The 15166-nt window shown below is 35.5% G+C and overlaps 1 protein-coding gene across 1 annotated transcript in view; it reads right to left on the bottom strand.

Annotated features, from left to right (window-relative positions):
- Window positions 1–15166, bottom strand: part of TASP1 (taspase 1) — a 205785-nt gene that overhangs the window by 54138 nt on the left and 136481 nt on the right. Inside the window, exon 11 of the mRNA XM_049774347.1 lies at window positions 13408–13518. Within this exon, the coding sequence (XP_049630304.1) occupies window positions 13408–13518 (111 nt within the window). The remainder of the gene's footprint in view (window positions 1–13407; window positions 13519–15166) is intronic.

Here is a 15166-nt window from a genome sequence, read left to right as displayed (position 1 = left end):
TTCCTTCCTTCCTTCCTTCCTTCCTTCTTTCCTTCCTTCCTTCCTTCCTTTGAAACAAATTCCCTATGTACATCCTAAAATTTTGTAAACATTGTTTAACATACAATTCAAAATAAAGTACTGCCAGGAGTAACTCTGAGTGCAAAGCCAGGAGTAACCCCTGAGTGAGTCACTGGGTGTGGTCCCCAACCAAAACCAAATTAAAAAAAAAAAAAAAGAAAGAAACGAAAAACAAAAAAACAAAACAAAACAAAAAAAATAAAGTAATTATTGTAAATAGCTCAGCAGCTCTCAATCCTGTGATGACACCAGCCTTTAATAATCAAGTTCTTGGGTCCTTAAATCTAACCACTTTGAAAGCCAAATAAGTCAGTAACAAAGCTATGGCTCTTTTAAAAGTAACATGACACCCCTTAAGAGTTGATTTTGGTTTTGTTTTTCCTTTGTAAGTAGTACTTAGTATTTGGCTCCCAACCTAGAAATCTTAAGAAAGTATTTCTAATTATCAAAAGTTGTTCTCTATCTAAATGGCTTTATCTATGTTATCCTAAAGGCCCAAGAACACATATGCCTTTGACTTATTTCTTATTGAAAAAGCCCCAAGTGTTGAAAGTACATTTGATTTTGAGGCTCTAAAAAAAGGCTAGAAATTTTGTATAAATAGGAAATCTGGGTCACAGGAAAAGAAAATCATTTTCAGCTGTGATTATACAATAATCTTTAAAATTACACTGCTATGCCTAATACTCTTTTCCCTTACTCTGACTTGTGTCTTGTTAGTCTGCTGATGGTCAACATTGTTAGCAATACTATAAAATAATAAGCTTCTTGTTTCTTATTATAAGAGAAGAATAAAATATAACTAAGGATGCCCAGAACAGACTGACCCAGATGTATTTGAAGATTCTTTTTAAAGAATAACATATTACAGAAGTAACTACTAGGGTATTTTTTTTTTAGAGAAATTATGGTGATTCTATTTCTTATACTCAACATGCACCAAGAAAAGTATATACTTATTTTGCCCAAATTAATAGTAGATGAAAATTTATTTTCAAGTAATTACCGGGGTCAATACAAATGAAAATGATTTTTTAGCATTATAACCAAATGAAGAGGGGTTGGCTATCAAATCCTTACTACTTTGAACAATTCTACTAATAATTTCCTCTCTAATCACAATGATTTTTCTACAATCTCCTGGCCTTTCCTACAAGAATTTTCTTCATGTTTTAAATAAGATATGGCCTTAGACATCTGTGTTTTAAATAAAGGTCATTTCAAATAGACATTTTAGAGCTCAATATAACCTTTTAGAAAGAGAAAAGCAAAAAGCATTCAATTCTACTATCAATTTCCTACGGACATTCATTTTATTCCTAATCTTTATAACACCATGATTTTACAATTTGTTCATAATACACTCATTTAAGGTACTAAACGTTCAAGCACCAATCCCACCACCAGTGTGACCTTCACTTCACTTCACTCACCCATCATGTTAGCCTGCCTCTGTGCAGACACAAATTTACTCCATAATGCTTATGCAACACAAAGGCACATGGAACAACCAAAGGTCAATTTGAAATTATTGTTAGCTCTCCTTAGTATTACTAAAGTCAGCATCTAAGCACCATATCAATTGTCCTATCTCTCAATCCCATTTCTTCTGTTTGTCCTCATTCCACACACAAAGAAAATTAAAAATAATATACTTTCTAATAAGTTTGTGGAATGTTAATAAACCATTCAAGTGCAAGATTATGGATTTTGTGCTAGGAAAGTCATTTACTGAACTCTAAACTATCAAAACTGGTACCAAAGACCTTGGCTCCATAGACCTACCTCTTCACCCATTCTGATCTTCTGCTATTCTAGCTACTCAGTGGAGATCTTCTTTTCTTTTTTTTTTTTTTTCTTTTTTTGGTTTTTGGGTCACACCCAGCAGCGCTCAGGGGTTACTTCTGGCTCTGTGCTCAGAAATCACCGCTGGCAGGCTCAGGGGACAATATGGGATGCTGGGATTTGAACCAATGCCTTCTGCATGCAAGGCAAACGCCTTACCTCCATGCTATCTCTCCGGCGCCGAGTTCTTTACTTAGCCTAGCTAGCACAAGTTCAAAAACTGATTCAAAGCCTGGCTCTGCCTCACCTCAGAGTCAATGTCAAAATAATTTCAAAAGATTCTCTTAAATATCATTTACTTCTGGAAATTCCTTTGGTGTGTTTTAAAAAAATAAACAAAATACTTCCTCTGCCTCAGGTTTCAAATCAGCTTTGTTTTGTTCTTTCTTGCTTCCGTTCTCCCTCCTTTTTCTAGTTCATTCTTAAAACATTTTTCTACACATGCCGAAGTCTAATATCCTCTAAAGTTTTAACCTTTGTCTCTATTCTATCTCTTATTTAGTCATTCATTCCTCAGTTTATTTTCTAGACTCATCTACCTTCTGGCAATAATACAATGGCAGAGAATAACAGTAGAAATCTCTGCTCTTACAGAATTTATACCCTGCTGAATCAAGATACACAATGATAAGCAAATGCATATGGACTAATTAAATTATTGCTAAGACAGGCATTATCAAAGGAGAAGGGTAGAAAAAGTTTAAAACTGTTGCTTAGGGAGATTCACTATTCTGAAGCCAAGACCCAAGGTTGCACAGCAGGGATGCAGACAAGCGCTGCTGAAGCATGAGATTTAAGAATTAAAACCCATAGGCAAAGCTAACTGCCTGCTCAAACAAATGGACTTGAGCACACCAACAAAGATCAAAGGCCTCACCAGGGGATTACTTCCCAGATGGACAGTCATCTACACGGCCACAAAATAACCTTATACATGTATGCTTCCTCAAGACCTCCCTTGCAGTGAGAAAGACTGACAGTGGCATGGGAAAAAACCTTGAGGCTACAAAAGAAACTGGTAAAGCAGCACAAGAAACCACTATGCCTTGTGAGTGAAGACTAAAATCCTATAGACCCAAACAAAATAAACTTGCTATCTCTATAAAATGGAGTTCAGAGTGGAAATGCTATGGATATTCAATGAGCTCAAAGAAACAATGGAATATACTGCCAATAGGATATTTCTACATTAGTGTGACCAATATAAATCTAAATTTTCACCATATCCAATGTTTTATACATGACAATTTTATCATTTTATAGAAATATAATCACAAAACCATCAGAATCAAAATCTTTTGGACTTATTTTGATCATTGTTTCACCACACTGTCATATCTATCCAAGTGTCAGCTGTCAAAAATTCTCTTTTAGAGTCTAGAATATGACTCTTCTTTTCACTTTAATATTGAATTGAATACAAGGTTTCCCCTCTTCAACCTTGACACTTTTCTGGTCTAAAAAATATGTTATCTCTTCTTCTGCTTCTCCCATATTTTTTCATGTTAGGGGTTTTAAATATAGTCTTTTCATATTTCACAAATTTTCATTTTCATATTTTCTAAAATTTATATAAAATGAATACAGATAGCTTATTCATCAAGCATATTTATAGGACAAATGTACATATTTTCATTCATCAAGAATGATCTGATGCAACCAATCATTTTGAAATTTTCAAGGTCTTCCTTCCAAGAGGGAGTCATTATTCTGAATTACTATTCAATAATGACTAATGTTCCTATAATTTCACTATATGTGCATGTATATTTTTTAAGTTATAGTATTTATTTATAAAGAAATGTTTGTATTGACATACTATTACAGTTATTTGCAAACTTTATTTTTTATAAATTCTTAATTGATTCACCATGGAATGCATGGTTACAAAGTTGTTCATGAATGAGTTTCAGTCATACAATGTACAACACCCTTCAACAGAGCACATTTCCCACCACCAATGTCCCTGTTTCCCTACCAACCTCCCCCACCTCTCTGTGGCAAACAATTTTTCTTCTTCTTTCTCTTTTGCTTTTAGACACCAGTGCTTGGCAATATACAAACTTAATTTTAACCTAGTCATATATGAGTTTGAGTTTTATTCATATTTAATTTATTAATGTATTATTATCAGTCACTGTGGTACTTTCATTTTCACTGCTATATAACAGTCTCCTGCTACTATATCTAAGAGTTGCTTCCAATTATTTATTTTTCCTGACACATTTCTATAGAGTCATAATTGGGCATGTGATTTATATATGTAAATATATAGTATGAGAATTTCTGAGTTATGGGAAATGTACAAATTCATCATAATAAAGACAAATATTTTCCCAAAATTATTATACTTCTTTAAAAACATCGAGGACTGAAACATACATATTTCTATATTCATATATTATGATATCTAAAATTTCAAAGTTTACTTTATAAATTCTTTAATTAATTTACCATCAGATGCACAGTTACAAAGATTACCTATCTTTTATGTTTCAAACTTTCATTTATTAGTGTACCACTCAATCTTGAATTTTTTTTATTTAAAGCATGGTAATTTGCAAAATTATAGTTGAGCTTCAGACATACATTATACATTTATACATTTCAGGACCAATCTCACTACCAGTGTCAACCTCTCTCTACCCATGTTCCCAGAGTCTATTCCATAATGGCCACCCCCAACCCTGCCCAGCTGCCATCTTAATAGGCACTTTTGAAATGTTTTCAAAGTTATTTTATTTTACATCTTTATTTAAGCACCATGATTACAAACATGTTTGTAGTTGGGTTTTAGTTATAAAAAAAAGAACAGTTTGGGTCTCATAATTTCAGTTTTGTTTACTTCGTAGTTTGGATAATTAGTTCTGCCCTTCCTTAATACCACGACAAGCACTATCACTAAAGAGTATAAACCCCAGGATGCATTAAGTGCTACAATAAAATACGCACACCTCCATGAGCACTACAATCAAATGTACTCCCGTTAGCCACTGCAACAATGAGAGGGCAGGAAATACATTTTTAACTCCAAGTTTTAAATAAAATGTTTGTTCTTTTTTGTTTTGTTTGAGACCACATTCAAGCTCAGGTGTTACTCCAAATTCTGCACTCCTGGCAATGCAGGACTACATAGAAAGCCACGGACAACTACATATAAGCAAGAGTCCTACCACTGTACTACATCTCCATCCCTAAAAATAAAATATTCTGTGAAAATCCAATAATAACCAATACATAAATAAGTTTAGCTAGAGAGTTAATAGTCTGAGGACAGGGACAGAAAAAGGTGACCCAATGACTAATATTTAAATGATCAGAACACCAGGGTTTCCAGGGAACATCCTGTGGAATGAAGGGGTGGAGGGGTCCTGTATTCATTCTTTTGCTCTGTTAACTCTCCCTCCCAGAGGAAAAGAATCCACAGAGTCTTTACATTAGATTCCTCTTCCATACTCACCCTTCTTTGAAATGTAAAAATATATTTAGGCTTTATTAGCATTAATTAAGTATCTGACCCTCCTCCCATGTTGATTGTACCTGAACAATACTTACTGCATGTAAAGTTCAGTCAACCCTGGGAGCCGCCTAGCCTCATGTTTTTCTCTATTATCTATTTTTATCAAATCCTCCCAGCAACCCTGCTTCACTCTTATTCACAAAGGGTTGGACTCTGGCGTCTGTGAACCAGCAATCGCACTCCTAGGCATTTATCCAAAGGACATGAAGACAATAATTTGCAAAGATATTTGTATTCATTTGTTCAGAGTAGCATTACTTACAACAGCCAAGATAGGAAATCAATACAATTCCCATTAAAAGATAACTGTGAACAGAAAGCTATAGCATATATATCCAATGAAATACTATATTGATGTTTACAAAAAAAAACGTTAAAATTAAAAAAAATTGTTTTGAAAGATAAATTTGAGAGACTGGAACCAACTGGATGTATCTTAGGTGTGTGAAAAAATAAGGAGGTAGAGAAGATTATTGAATGAGATTCACACATATATTGAACATGAATGAATAAAGCAAATTTGCAACATAAAAAAGTAACCTCTAGAGCCAGTGAAAATCATGTTGGTTATCAGAAGGGAAAGGAGGTTAGTGGGATATAAAATTTACTTTCTGGTACTGGCATAGTACTGAAACTTTAGTGCTAGGACTATGTAAAGTTTAAACTTCTGATAAAGAATGTCACTAATAATTTAAAAAATTAAAATAAAAAACATAATAAGAAAAATAATAAAGAATCTCCAAGGAAGTAAAAACATAAAAGCATAAATAAAAAGTCACCTTTTTTTTTTAAAAAGTCACAGCTGGCTGTTCTCAGGGTTACTCCTGTTTCTGCACTCAGAAATTGCTCCTGGCAGGCTCAGGGGACCTATGGGATACTGGAATTTGAACCACTGTGCTGGGTTGACTGTGTGCAAGGCAAAAATGCCTTACTGCTGTGCTATCTCTCCTGCCTCCAAAAAGTCACTTTTTAAAATCATAATATAAATTGCATAGTCTTTTTCAGTACTATTAAAGAATAGAAATTAAAAAGAAAAATGCTCTTTTTACAGTTAACATTTAATCTAGTAGTAACTAAAATGAATTATAACATCACTTGTTGAGAACTCTGCAGGAAGCTAAAATGGCCCCCTTTAATTTCACATACTACCCATGCAGCCACAGTTTACATGAAGAAAGGAATAATTCATGACACCAAGTTTGGTCAAAATTAACCATGACTCAGAAAAGTCATGTCAGAATCATTATAAGAGCTTTTACATGTGTATTGTGTTCATTTAAAAGGCACAACTAAAAAAGAAATCTTTATTTCTTTTCTGTACTTAACTAAGCATCAATCTATAATCAACTGGTTAAAATGAAGTATTATTAAGGCACTATTTTTACAGCACCCATTTTTATGGGCTGTTTATGATATACATGATCAGTGGTTTCATCAAGAAAAAAGTGCATAAATTGGTTATTCTCTTTCATCCTTCCTATATTAAGTAAATCAAACCAAAGCCCTGAATCTTGGCTTAATGGTAATGCAAGTGGAAACAAAAATATTTCAATCTTCAGAACATCTTTCAATTTTACTATTCATTCTATAACATTAAGCTTCTTTTTTCATAGATTTTAAAGAACCCTATATTTAAAATAATTTTAGTTTGTTTCAAATTACAAAAATAGAAAAAAATATCTTTGTTTTAATGTCACTTTCAGGAAAAATTAATAAAAATATTTAATCATAAATAAAAATAGTCTTTATTACTGTGGAATCTCAAAGATATCAAAATACTACCACTAAAGAAATGCGGCATTCATTTAAAATTCAGCACAGGTGCTGATTGTTATGTCATTTCAGAACTGGTCATTTAAGTTAATATTTTCATTAGTTCAAGATAAATGTCAATCAGAAATTTAAAAAAAAATCAAACGATAATATACAAAAATAAAGTGGCTAAGAGTTATATCCAGGTAATTTACAAATAAAAATAAATTATATATTTTTAAATAAATAAATAAGAAAAGCTGATGACTCATCAAGAAAATAAAATCAAAATTGAAAACTATTTTTAGTCTATAATTTTTTGTTGTTATTTTGCTTTTGGGCTACACTTAGTGATGCTCAGGGATTACTCCTGGCTATGTATTCAAAAATCACTCCTGGCTTGGGGAACCATATGAGACACTGGGGATCGAACCAAGGTCTGTCTTGAGTCATCAGTATGCAAGGCAAATGCCCTACCACTGTGCTATCGCTTCGGCCCCTGTATTTGTTTTTATTTTGAACCAAACCTGGTGATACTCAGGGCTTACTCCTTATACTATTCTTTACTCCTGTTCCTGAGTCAGTGCTCACCCCTGGCAGTGTTCAGAGACCAAATGAGATGCTGGGGATCAAACCTGGATAAGCTGCATTCAAGGCAAGCACTTTATCCACTGCATGTCTCTCTGGCCCTTCAGCCATAATTTTGGTTTAAAATAAACACTGCAAAAGAATGTGGAGTGGACATCTGCTTTCCAGTTAATCATGTAAAAAACTTAAAAGCCAGCACTCAACCCAAACAAGACCTTACAAGCTTAAAAAAAAAAAAAATCAAAACTCAACTTAGATGACTGAGAAGAGAGATCACTCTCCTCGAACTGGAGATTTGGTTTCATATACTGAGAATAACAGTTTACTGGAACTGAAATCTCTGAAAGCTACTCCCAGAAACTAGTGCTGAGGTAGGAAAGCCAGACCATAACACGTGAAATGTGAGTGTCTCAGTGTAGGCAAGTCTCTGAGTTAAAAACTATTGGTGACATAATTAAGAGATAGAATAATCACTTCAAAATGACCCTTGTTGATCTAAGTTTTGATCATTCCATTTGTCTGTGTTGTAAGCATTTGTTTGTGCCTGCATGGAGGCAGGCTACGGTGGTGGGTGGGAGATTGGGGACACTGGTGAAGAGAAGGTCACGCTGGTGGTGGGATTGGTGTTTGAACATTAAATGCCTAAAATGACTGTATTATAAACACATAGTCTTAGTAATAAATAATAAATAAATAAATAATAGAATAAAAAGACCCCGCTGGTAGCCATGAGAAGTATTATGGTAAATCCCAGTACCCCAATAAAATCCCTTAAAAATATCTTAATCTGCTGGTGAGACTTGATATATTTCTCAATGTGCTAGACCACATACACTTGGTATCACTGCAAGTGACCCGCAAAGAGGGCTATGGGGGCTAGAAAAATGGTGGCGAGAAATGGAATTAAGTGATGAAGAGAGACAGTAGGCTTAATTTCAAACTCCTGAAGTTCTACTAGAAACTGATATAAAAGACTGAAGAAAAATTCCTACTGTTTCCAGCAGGGCAAGAAAAAGGAAGCATTTTTTATTTTAAATAATGATTTTTTTTCTTCTTATAAAGAAAAAACATCCTGAAAATTAACGTTTGTGTTGGGTGGGAGAGGTAGGCCATACCTACTGATATTCAAGGCTTCCTTCTGGCTCTGCACTTAGAGATCATTCCCAGCAGGACTCAGGGAACCATGTGTGGTGCTAAGAACTAAACACAGGTCATCCACTTGGAAGGCAAGCACCCTGTCTGCTGTATTATTTCTTGGGCCCCACAAGAGAAGCCATTTTACTGAAGCCTAAACTGCAACAGTGGAAGCAAAATCTAACCTACTTAGTAACTGCTCAACTCTGCATGTGAACTCTAACTCACACCTGGGGAAAAGGAATGAATGAACAACTCAAGATCTGTGAAGTCTATACTGCAGAACCATTCTCACTAAGAGTTAGAAATCTTCTCATATGATCACAGAATATTTCCATCTCCATTCCTCACTTATCACCTCATTATCAAAGTTTTGTTTACCATATTTCTTTGTATGTTAAACTATAGAGGAAAAATTACAAATCATGCCAAAAGAACATAAAACAGTTTATAAGACAGAACAACTATCAAAATCAAATTCAGATACGTGACAAGGATGTTAGAAATACCAGGCAGGGCCCGGAGAGAGAGCACAGCGGCGTTTGCCTTGCAAGCAGCCATCCAGGACCAAAGGTGGTTGGTTGGAATCCTGGTGTCCCATATGGTCCCCCGTGCCTGCCAGGAGCTATTTCTGAGCAGACAGCCAGGAGTAACCCCTGAGCAACGCCGGGTGTGGCCCAAAAACCAAAAAAAAGAAAAAAGAAAAGAAAAGAAATACCAGGCAAGGAATTTAAAACATCGATGATTAATACACAAAAGGAACTAATGAGTAGAGATAATAAGTGAAACAGATCATCTAAGATGGCTATAAAAGTGTAAAGAAGGGCCTGGAGAGATAGCAAGGAGGTAAGGTGTTTGCCTTTCATGCAGAAGGTCATTGGTTCGAATCCTGGCATCCCATATGGTCCCCCGAGCCTGCCAGGAGCGATTTCTGAGCATGAAGCCAGGAGTAACCCCTGAGTGCTGCCAGGTGTGGACCCCCCCCCAAAAAAAAGAAAGAAAAGTTTGAATAAATTTGAACTTAATAAATTCTAATCTAAAAAATTTCTAATGGCTGCAGAGATAATACAGCAGATAGGGGACTAGCCTTGCATGTATATGGCCAATCCAAATTAGATTTCCTGAACCTATGTGAACCCCTGAGTACCACCAGAACTGATTCCTGAGTGCAGGGCCAGGTGTAATGCTTAAGTATCACCAGGTAAGACCCAAAGAAAGAATGGAATGGGATGGGACAGGATGGGATGGGACTAAATGGGTCAGGATGAGATAGAAGAAAAAAAAAAAAAAGAAAGGAGAATAAAAACCCTGAACCAGAGTGAAAAATGAATGTGATAGACCCATCAATACACTGAACAGCTGAAGAAAGAATCTGAGCTTGAAGATACCTCACTAAGAGAATTCTAAAATGAAAAAACAAGGCAGCAGAGATAACAAGGGGGTAAGTCAATCCTGATTTGTCCCACCTGCACCCCATAAATTAGTGATCCTTGAGCACAGAGCTAGGAGTAAGCCTTAGGCACAGCTGAGTGTGGTCCCCAAACAAATATAAAACAAAAAAATCAATATAATAAATAAAATAAAAAATACAAGGAGAAAAATATCTAAAATATAAAATATACAAGAACTGTGCAACATAAATAAAGTCAGATAGAGATGAAAAGATGGAATATTTAAGGTAGTAATCACTGAGGGTTTCACAAAGTTGTGTCAGAAGTCACACCACTGATCCCAGACATTCAGGAGATGCTCAGCAAGATAAAATTCCCCAAATTCATCCAGGCAAATAATAGTCGAAGTGCAGAACATTAAAGATAAAGAAAAACTACTGAAAACTACAGAGGCTAAAACACTAAATCCATAGGTTTATTAAAAAACAAAACAAAACAAAACAAAAAAAAAACACTTCTCCTAAGCATCTTATTTTCACCTTTTATTATTCCTTGCTATTAAAGCTTTAGTACTAAGTGAATGTATCTAGCATTGGACAAATAACAACAAAATATATACACTTCACAGGCCATTAAGGCCAGGAATTTGACTATCCTTAAAAATAACACTCAACAAGAATAACTTGTTATAACAAAAGAAATGGTGAGACTAAGACCTAAATCTGATTCTATTTAAAACAAAATGTATAGCACTATTATCCAGAGTTAAGTAGAAGCAGTGCCAGAAAGACCAGTCCATGGTAGGAAACTTGCCACAAATAGCGGAAGTACAGTTAGTGCAGAGAAGAGAGTACAATGACAATAAAAATTGGAAACGATCAATCTGGAGAAGAAGTGGATGATGAAAGGAGAGAAAGTGACACGCATGATACCCATTCAGTAACAATATTGTAAACCAGAGTGTCTAGGAGAGAATAAAGGAGAGAGAAAGAGAGAGAAGAGAGGAGAAAAGGGAGAGAAGAGAGAGAGAGAATAAAAATGTCTGTTACATTAAAAGGTAGGGGAAAAGATGAGAGGAAAATTAAGGACAGTGCTGGTGGGAAATGTGCACTGGAGAAGGGTGGTGTACACTGTATGAATGAAACTCAACTATAAAAAACTTTGTTACCAGGGTATTTAAATAAATTTTTAAAAATCTATTTCTGAGCCATGTATGAAATAGCATTCAGGCATTCAATATGCCTAACCCCACTGGCATGTCTGTGCTCATGTCTATGTCTTCCTGCTTTTCCCATTTACACTAAAGCAATAAGAGCCCTTTTTACATAAGACTATTTAGGGTGATTTCTTCCCACATCATGTCCACATTTTTGCACAAACTTAGTATATCCTGTTTTAATTCTCTAAATGAAAATGTCCTCATATTAACACAATGGTAATCTTTCTTTTTCTTTGTTTTCCCTTTTTTGATTTTTGGGCCATAATCTGCAGTGGTCAGGGTTTACTCATGGCTCTGTGCTCAGAAATCACTTCATTCATACTTGGCGGACTGTATTCCTGGAATGCCGGGAATTGAATCTGAGTCTGTCCTGGCTCGGCAGCATGGAAAGCAAATGCTCTACCGCTGTGTTATTATTCTGACCCCAATGGTAATATTCTTTCTAATTAGTCTTTTAATACATTATTACCGTAATTTATTCTTACTATGACCATATTTCTTTTGTTTTTAAGTGGGTATTATTATTATTATTCACTTTTTATTGGTGAGGAAAGAGAGGTCTGATAAAGATCTCAATTATTCAGCTGGAACCACAGAGCTCATAAGTGGTTAAACAGCTCAGAAGAAATTCAAATTCTACAATATCCAAGATCTTTATAATCATATAAGACAACAATTAACAAAATTGATTTGACTGATAGATTAACATAGAAAGTAAATCAGAAAGAACCACCCTAAAGAGGCATAGATTAAAACAGTGTTAGCAAGATAGGTTTACCAAGTGAACATTCTATGTTTATGTTTCCTCTCCCTTTGACTCATTAAGTTTTAGAATAATAGTAAGCTCAATGAGAAATGATTGCAAAAGTAGACCAAGACTAACCATGTTACCCATCTGATAAAGTACAGGACAACTGCTTGTCCTCTTTTAAATATTTCTATAAGGTCCAGGGAGTTAGCTCAACTAGCTAGAGTGCATGCTTTGGCTGTGGAAAGCCTGATCCAACCCTGAGCAGTTCAGAGTCCTCTCAGCATTTCTGGGGGAGAGATACCCCAGCAGAGAGAGAAGTCATCTACTAGAACTGCCAGGTATGGCCACAATAAAACAAGAGCAAAATATATATATATTGGGGTCCAAAGCAGTGGCGTAAGCAGTAGGGCATTTGGCTTGCACACGCTAACCTAGACGGACCACAGTTCAATCCCCTGGTGTCCCATTTGGTCCCCCAAGGCAGGAGCGATTTCTGAGTGCATAGCCAGGAGGTAACCCCTGAGTGTCACCAGGTGTGGCTCAAAAAGCAAAAAAGTAAGAAATATGGCTTAGAAAAATTTACCCCATCTAGGAGATAGCCTCACATCCCCTTAAATGACTTGGAAAATTGATCCCAAGTAGTATTTTAACTCAACCCTAAGCAACTGAATTGGATTCATTAAAGATAGTGCTAACTTTAACAATGAAAAACAAGTAAAATTATATTACAACATAAAATGGGGGCAGCAACATCATGGTGGTACTCAGGGACTTACTCCTGGCTCTGTGCTTAGGAATGACTCCTTGTGGGGTTCAGGTTATCAAAAGGGGTGCCATGGGTCAAACCATATTGGCCACACACAAATGTTTTTAAGAAGATTCTCATTTAAATTTAGTATAACTATCCTCTACCATTTATCACTTAAATCTTAAACTCAATTATTTTTATGATAAATTTCATAACTCAATATTCATTGTGACAGTTTTTTTCCTATCTACATGAGCTGAGGGTCTTTGATTAGTTTGGGCCATTGATCTAAGCCTAGTAATGACAAATACCACTGCATGTGACATTTGACCTATGGAGCTTACATCTCACTGAAATGAACCGTACGTAGAAGGAAGTAATTCACAGTATTGTACTTACTGATGAACTTGTTTTGCATCGTCTCCAGCAATGCTTGGTGAGCATCTTCAGCTTGTAAAGCATGTGAACATTCTCTAGCCAGTATGGTGCGCACAAGATGCTCCCCACATCCTAGAAATCCAAGGAAATCAAGAACAATTATGAAATAGCACAACTCAACATCCTGTTTGTCTTAACAGCATTAAAATAAAACCAATAACAACAACAATAACAACAAAAAACCCTATGTACCACAATTATACAAGTAGTAGTGATAGATCATAATTTTGTTATAGATGACATGATTTTTGTGAGCAATTTAGTTTGTAATTTAGTTTAATCTGCTGAAAATAAAAGAAGCACGTTATTATCAAATGGAAACAAAAAAAAAATAGGAAAAAACTTTCCCTCTGTGGGCTCAAGTAACGTGTATTACAGAACTGTATGTTGATTTTCTAGGGAATCTCCCAAAGTTCTCTCATTTCCATTGTTTGGGTAACTAAAAACACTTAAATTTTTTTCTTTTTTTTTATGTATAATTAACCTAAAAGTCTCATTTCAAACTAACACATTATAGACCTTCCAACAAATGGAAAATATAGGTAGAAAGGGACAAGCTGCATCTCCATCACTTACTTCTCACTGAAATGTCCACCACAAATTAACAGTTGTACAGTGGACATGATTGAACAGCATCCTTCTCGCCTTCTTACAGTAACAGCCATAGCCTTGGGAGGTGAGTGTACTGTGCTGTTCTTGTTTGTGAACCAAACCTGGTGGTATTCAAGTTTTATTCATGACTTCACACATAGAAATCATTCCTGGCAGGCTGGAGAAACAATACAGGATGCCAGAGATAAAACCAGGATCAGCAGGGTAGAACTCAAGTGCCCTATTCACTGTATTGTCTCTCTTGCCCCAAGTTTGGTTATATTTTTTTTGTATTTTAAATTTCTAAAATGAATTTGGATCTTTCAGATCACTAAAAAAGGACCGGTATGGTGATGGTAAGAAAGAATATTTAGAATTCCATACAGCTGGGGCCAGCGAGGTGGCGTTAGAGGTAAGGTGTCGGCCTTGCAAGCGCTAACCAAGGAAGGACCGCAGTTCGATCCCCCGGCGTCCCACATGGTCCCCTCAAGCCAGGGGCAATTTCTGAGCGCTTAGCCAGTAGTAACCCCTGAGCATCAAATGGGTGTGGCCCGAAAAAACAAAAAAAAACAAAAAAACAAAAAACAAAAAAAAAGAATTCCATACAGCTTTTGAATTTGTCAAAAATAAAAACTGATTACAAAAGTAGAGGCTAAGGAAATTCAATTTATAAATGATAAATTACTTTTTCCTGGAAAAGAGCTTATTTCCCAGCAATAAAAATATTTTAAAAGGGCCCGGAGAGATAGCACAGTGGCGTTTGCCTTGCAAGCAGCCAATCCAGGACCAAAGGTGGTTGGTTCAATCCCGGTGTCCCATAAGGTCCCCCGTGCCTGCCAGGAACTATTTCTGAGCAGACAGCCAGGAGTGACCCCTGAGCACTGCCAAGTGTGGCCCAAAAACAAACAAAAAAAGTTTTAAAAGATACTATGATAAATATTAGGAACAGTTTAAGCAGATCTTCAAAAAATACTAAATTTTACTTGAAAAGTTTATTCTTATATAATCGATTTCTCTAAAATATTAATCTCCTCTTATGAGAATGGTAGCTAGGTGAGAGTTTTACAACATCTCTTATTTCAAACATTTTCCCAATAAAAATTAACTAAAATAAAATGAGCAATAAAAA

This window comes from Suncus etruscus, chromosome 6 (genome assembly GCF_024139225.1).
Source record: "Suncus etruscus isolate mSunEtr1 chromosome 6, mSunEtr1.pri.cur, whole genome shotgun sequence".
Lineage (NCBI taxonomy): Eukaryota > Metazoa > Chordata > Mammalia > Eulipotyphla > Soricidae > Suncus > Suncus etruscus.
The sequence above is the reverse complement of the archived record's forward strand: the minus strand, read 5'-3'. Positions and strand labels throughout refer to the sequence as shown.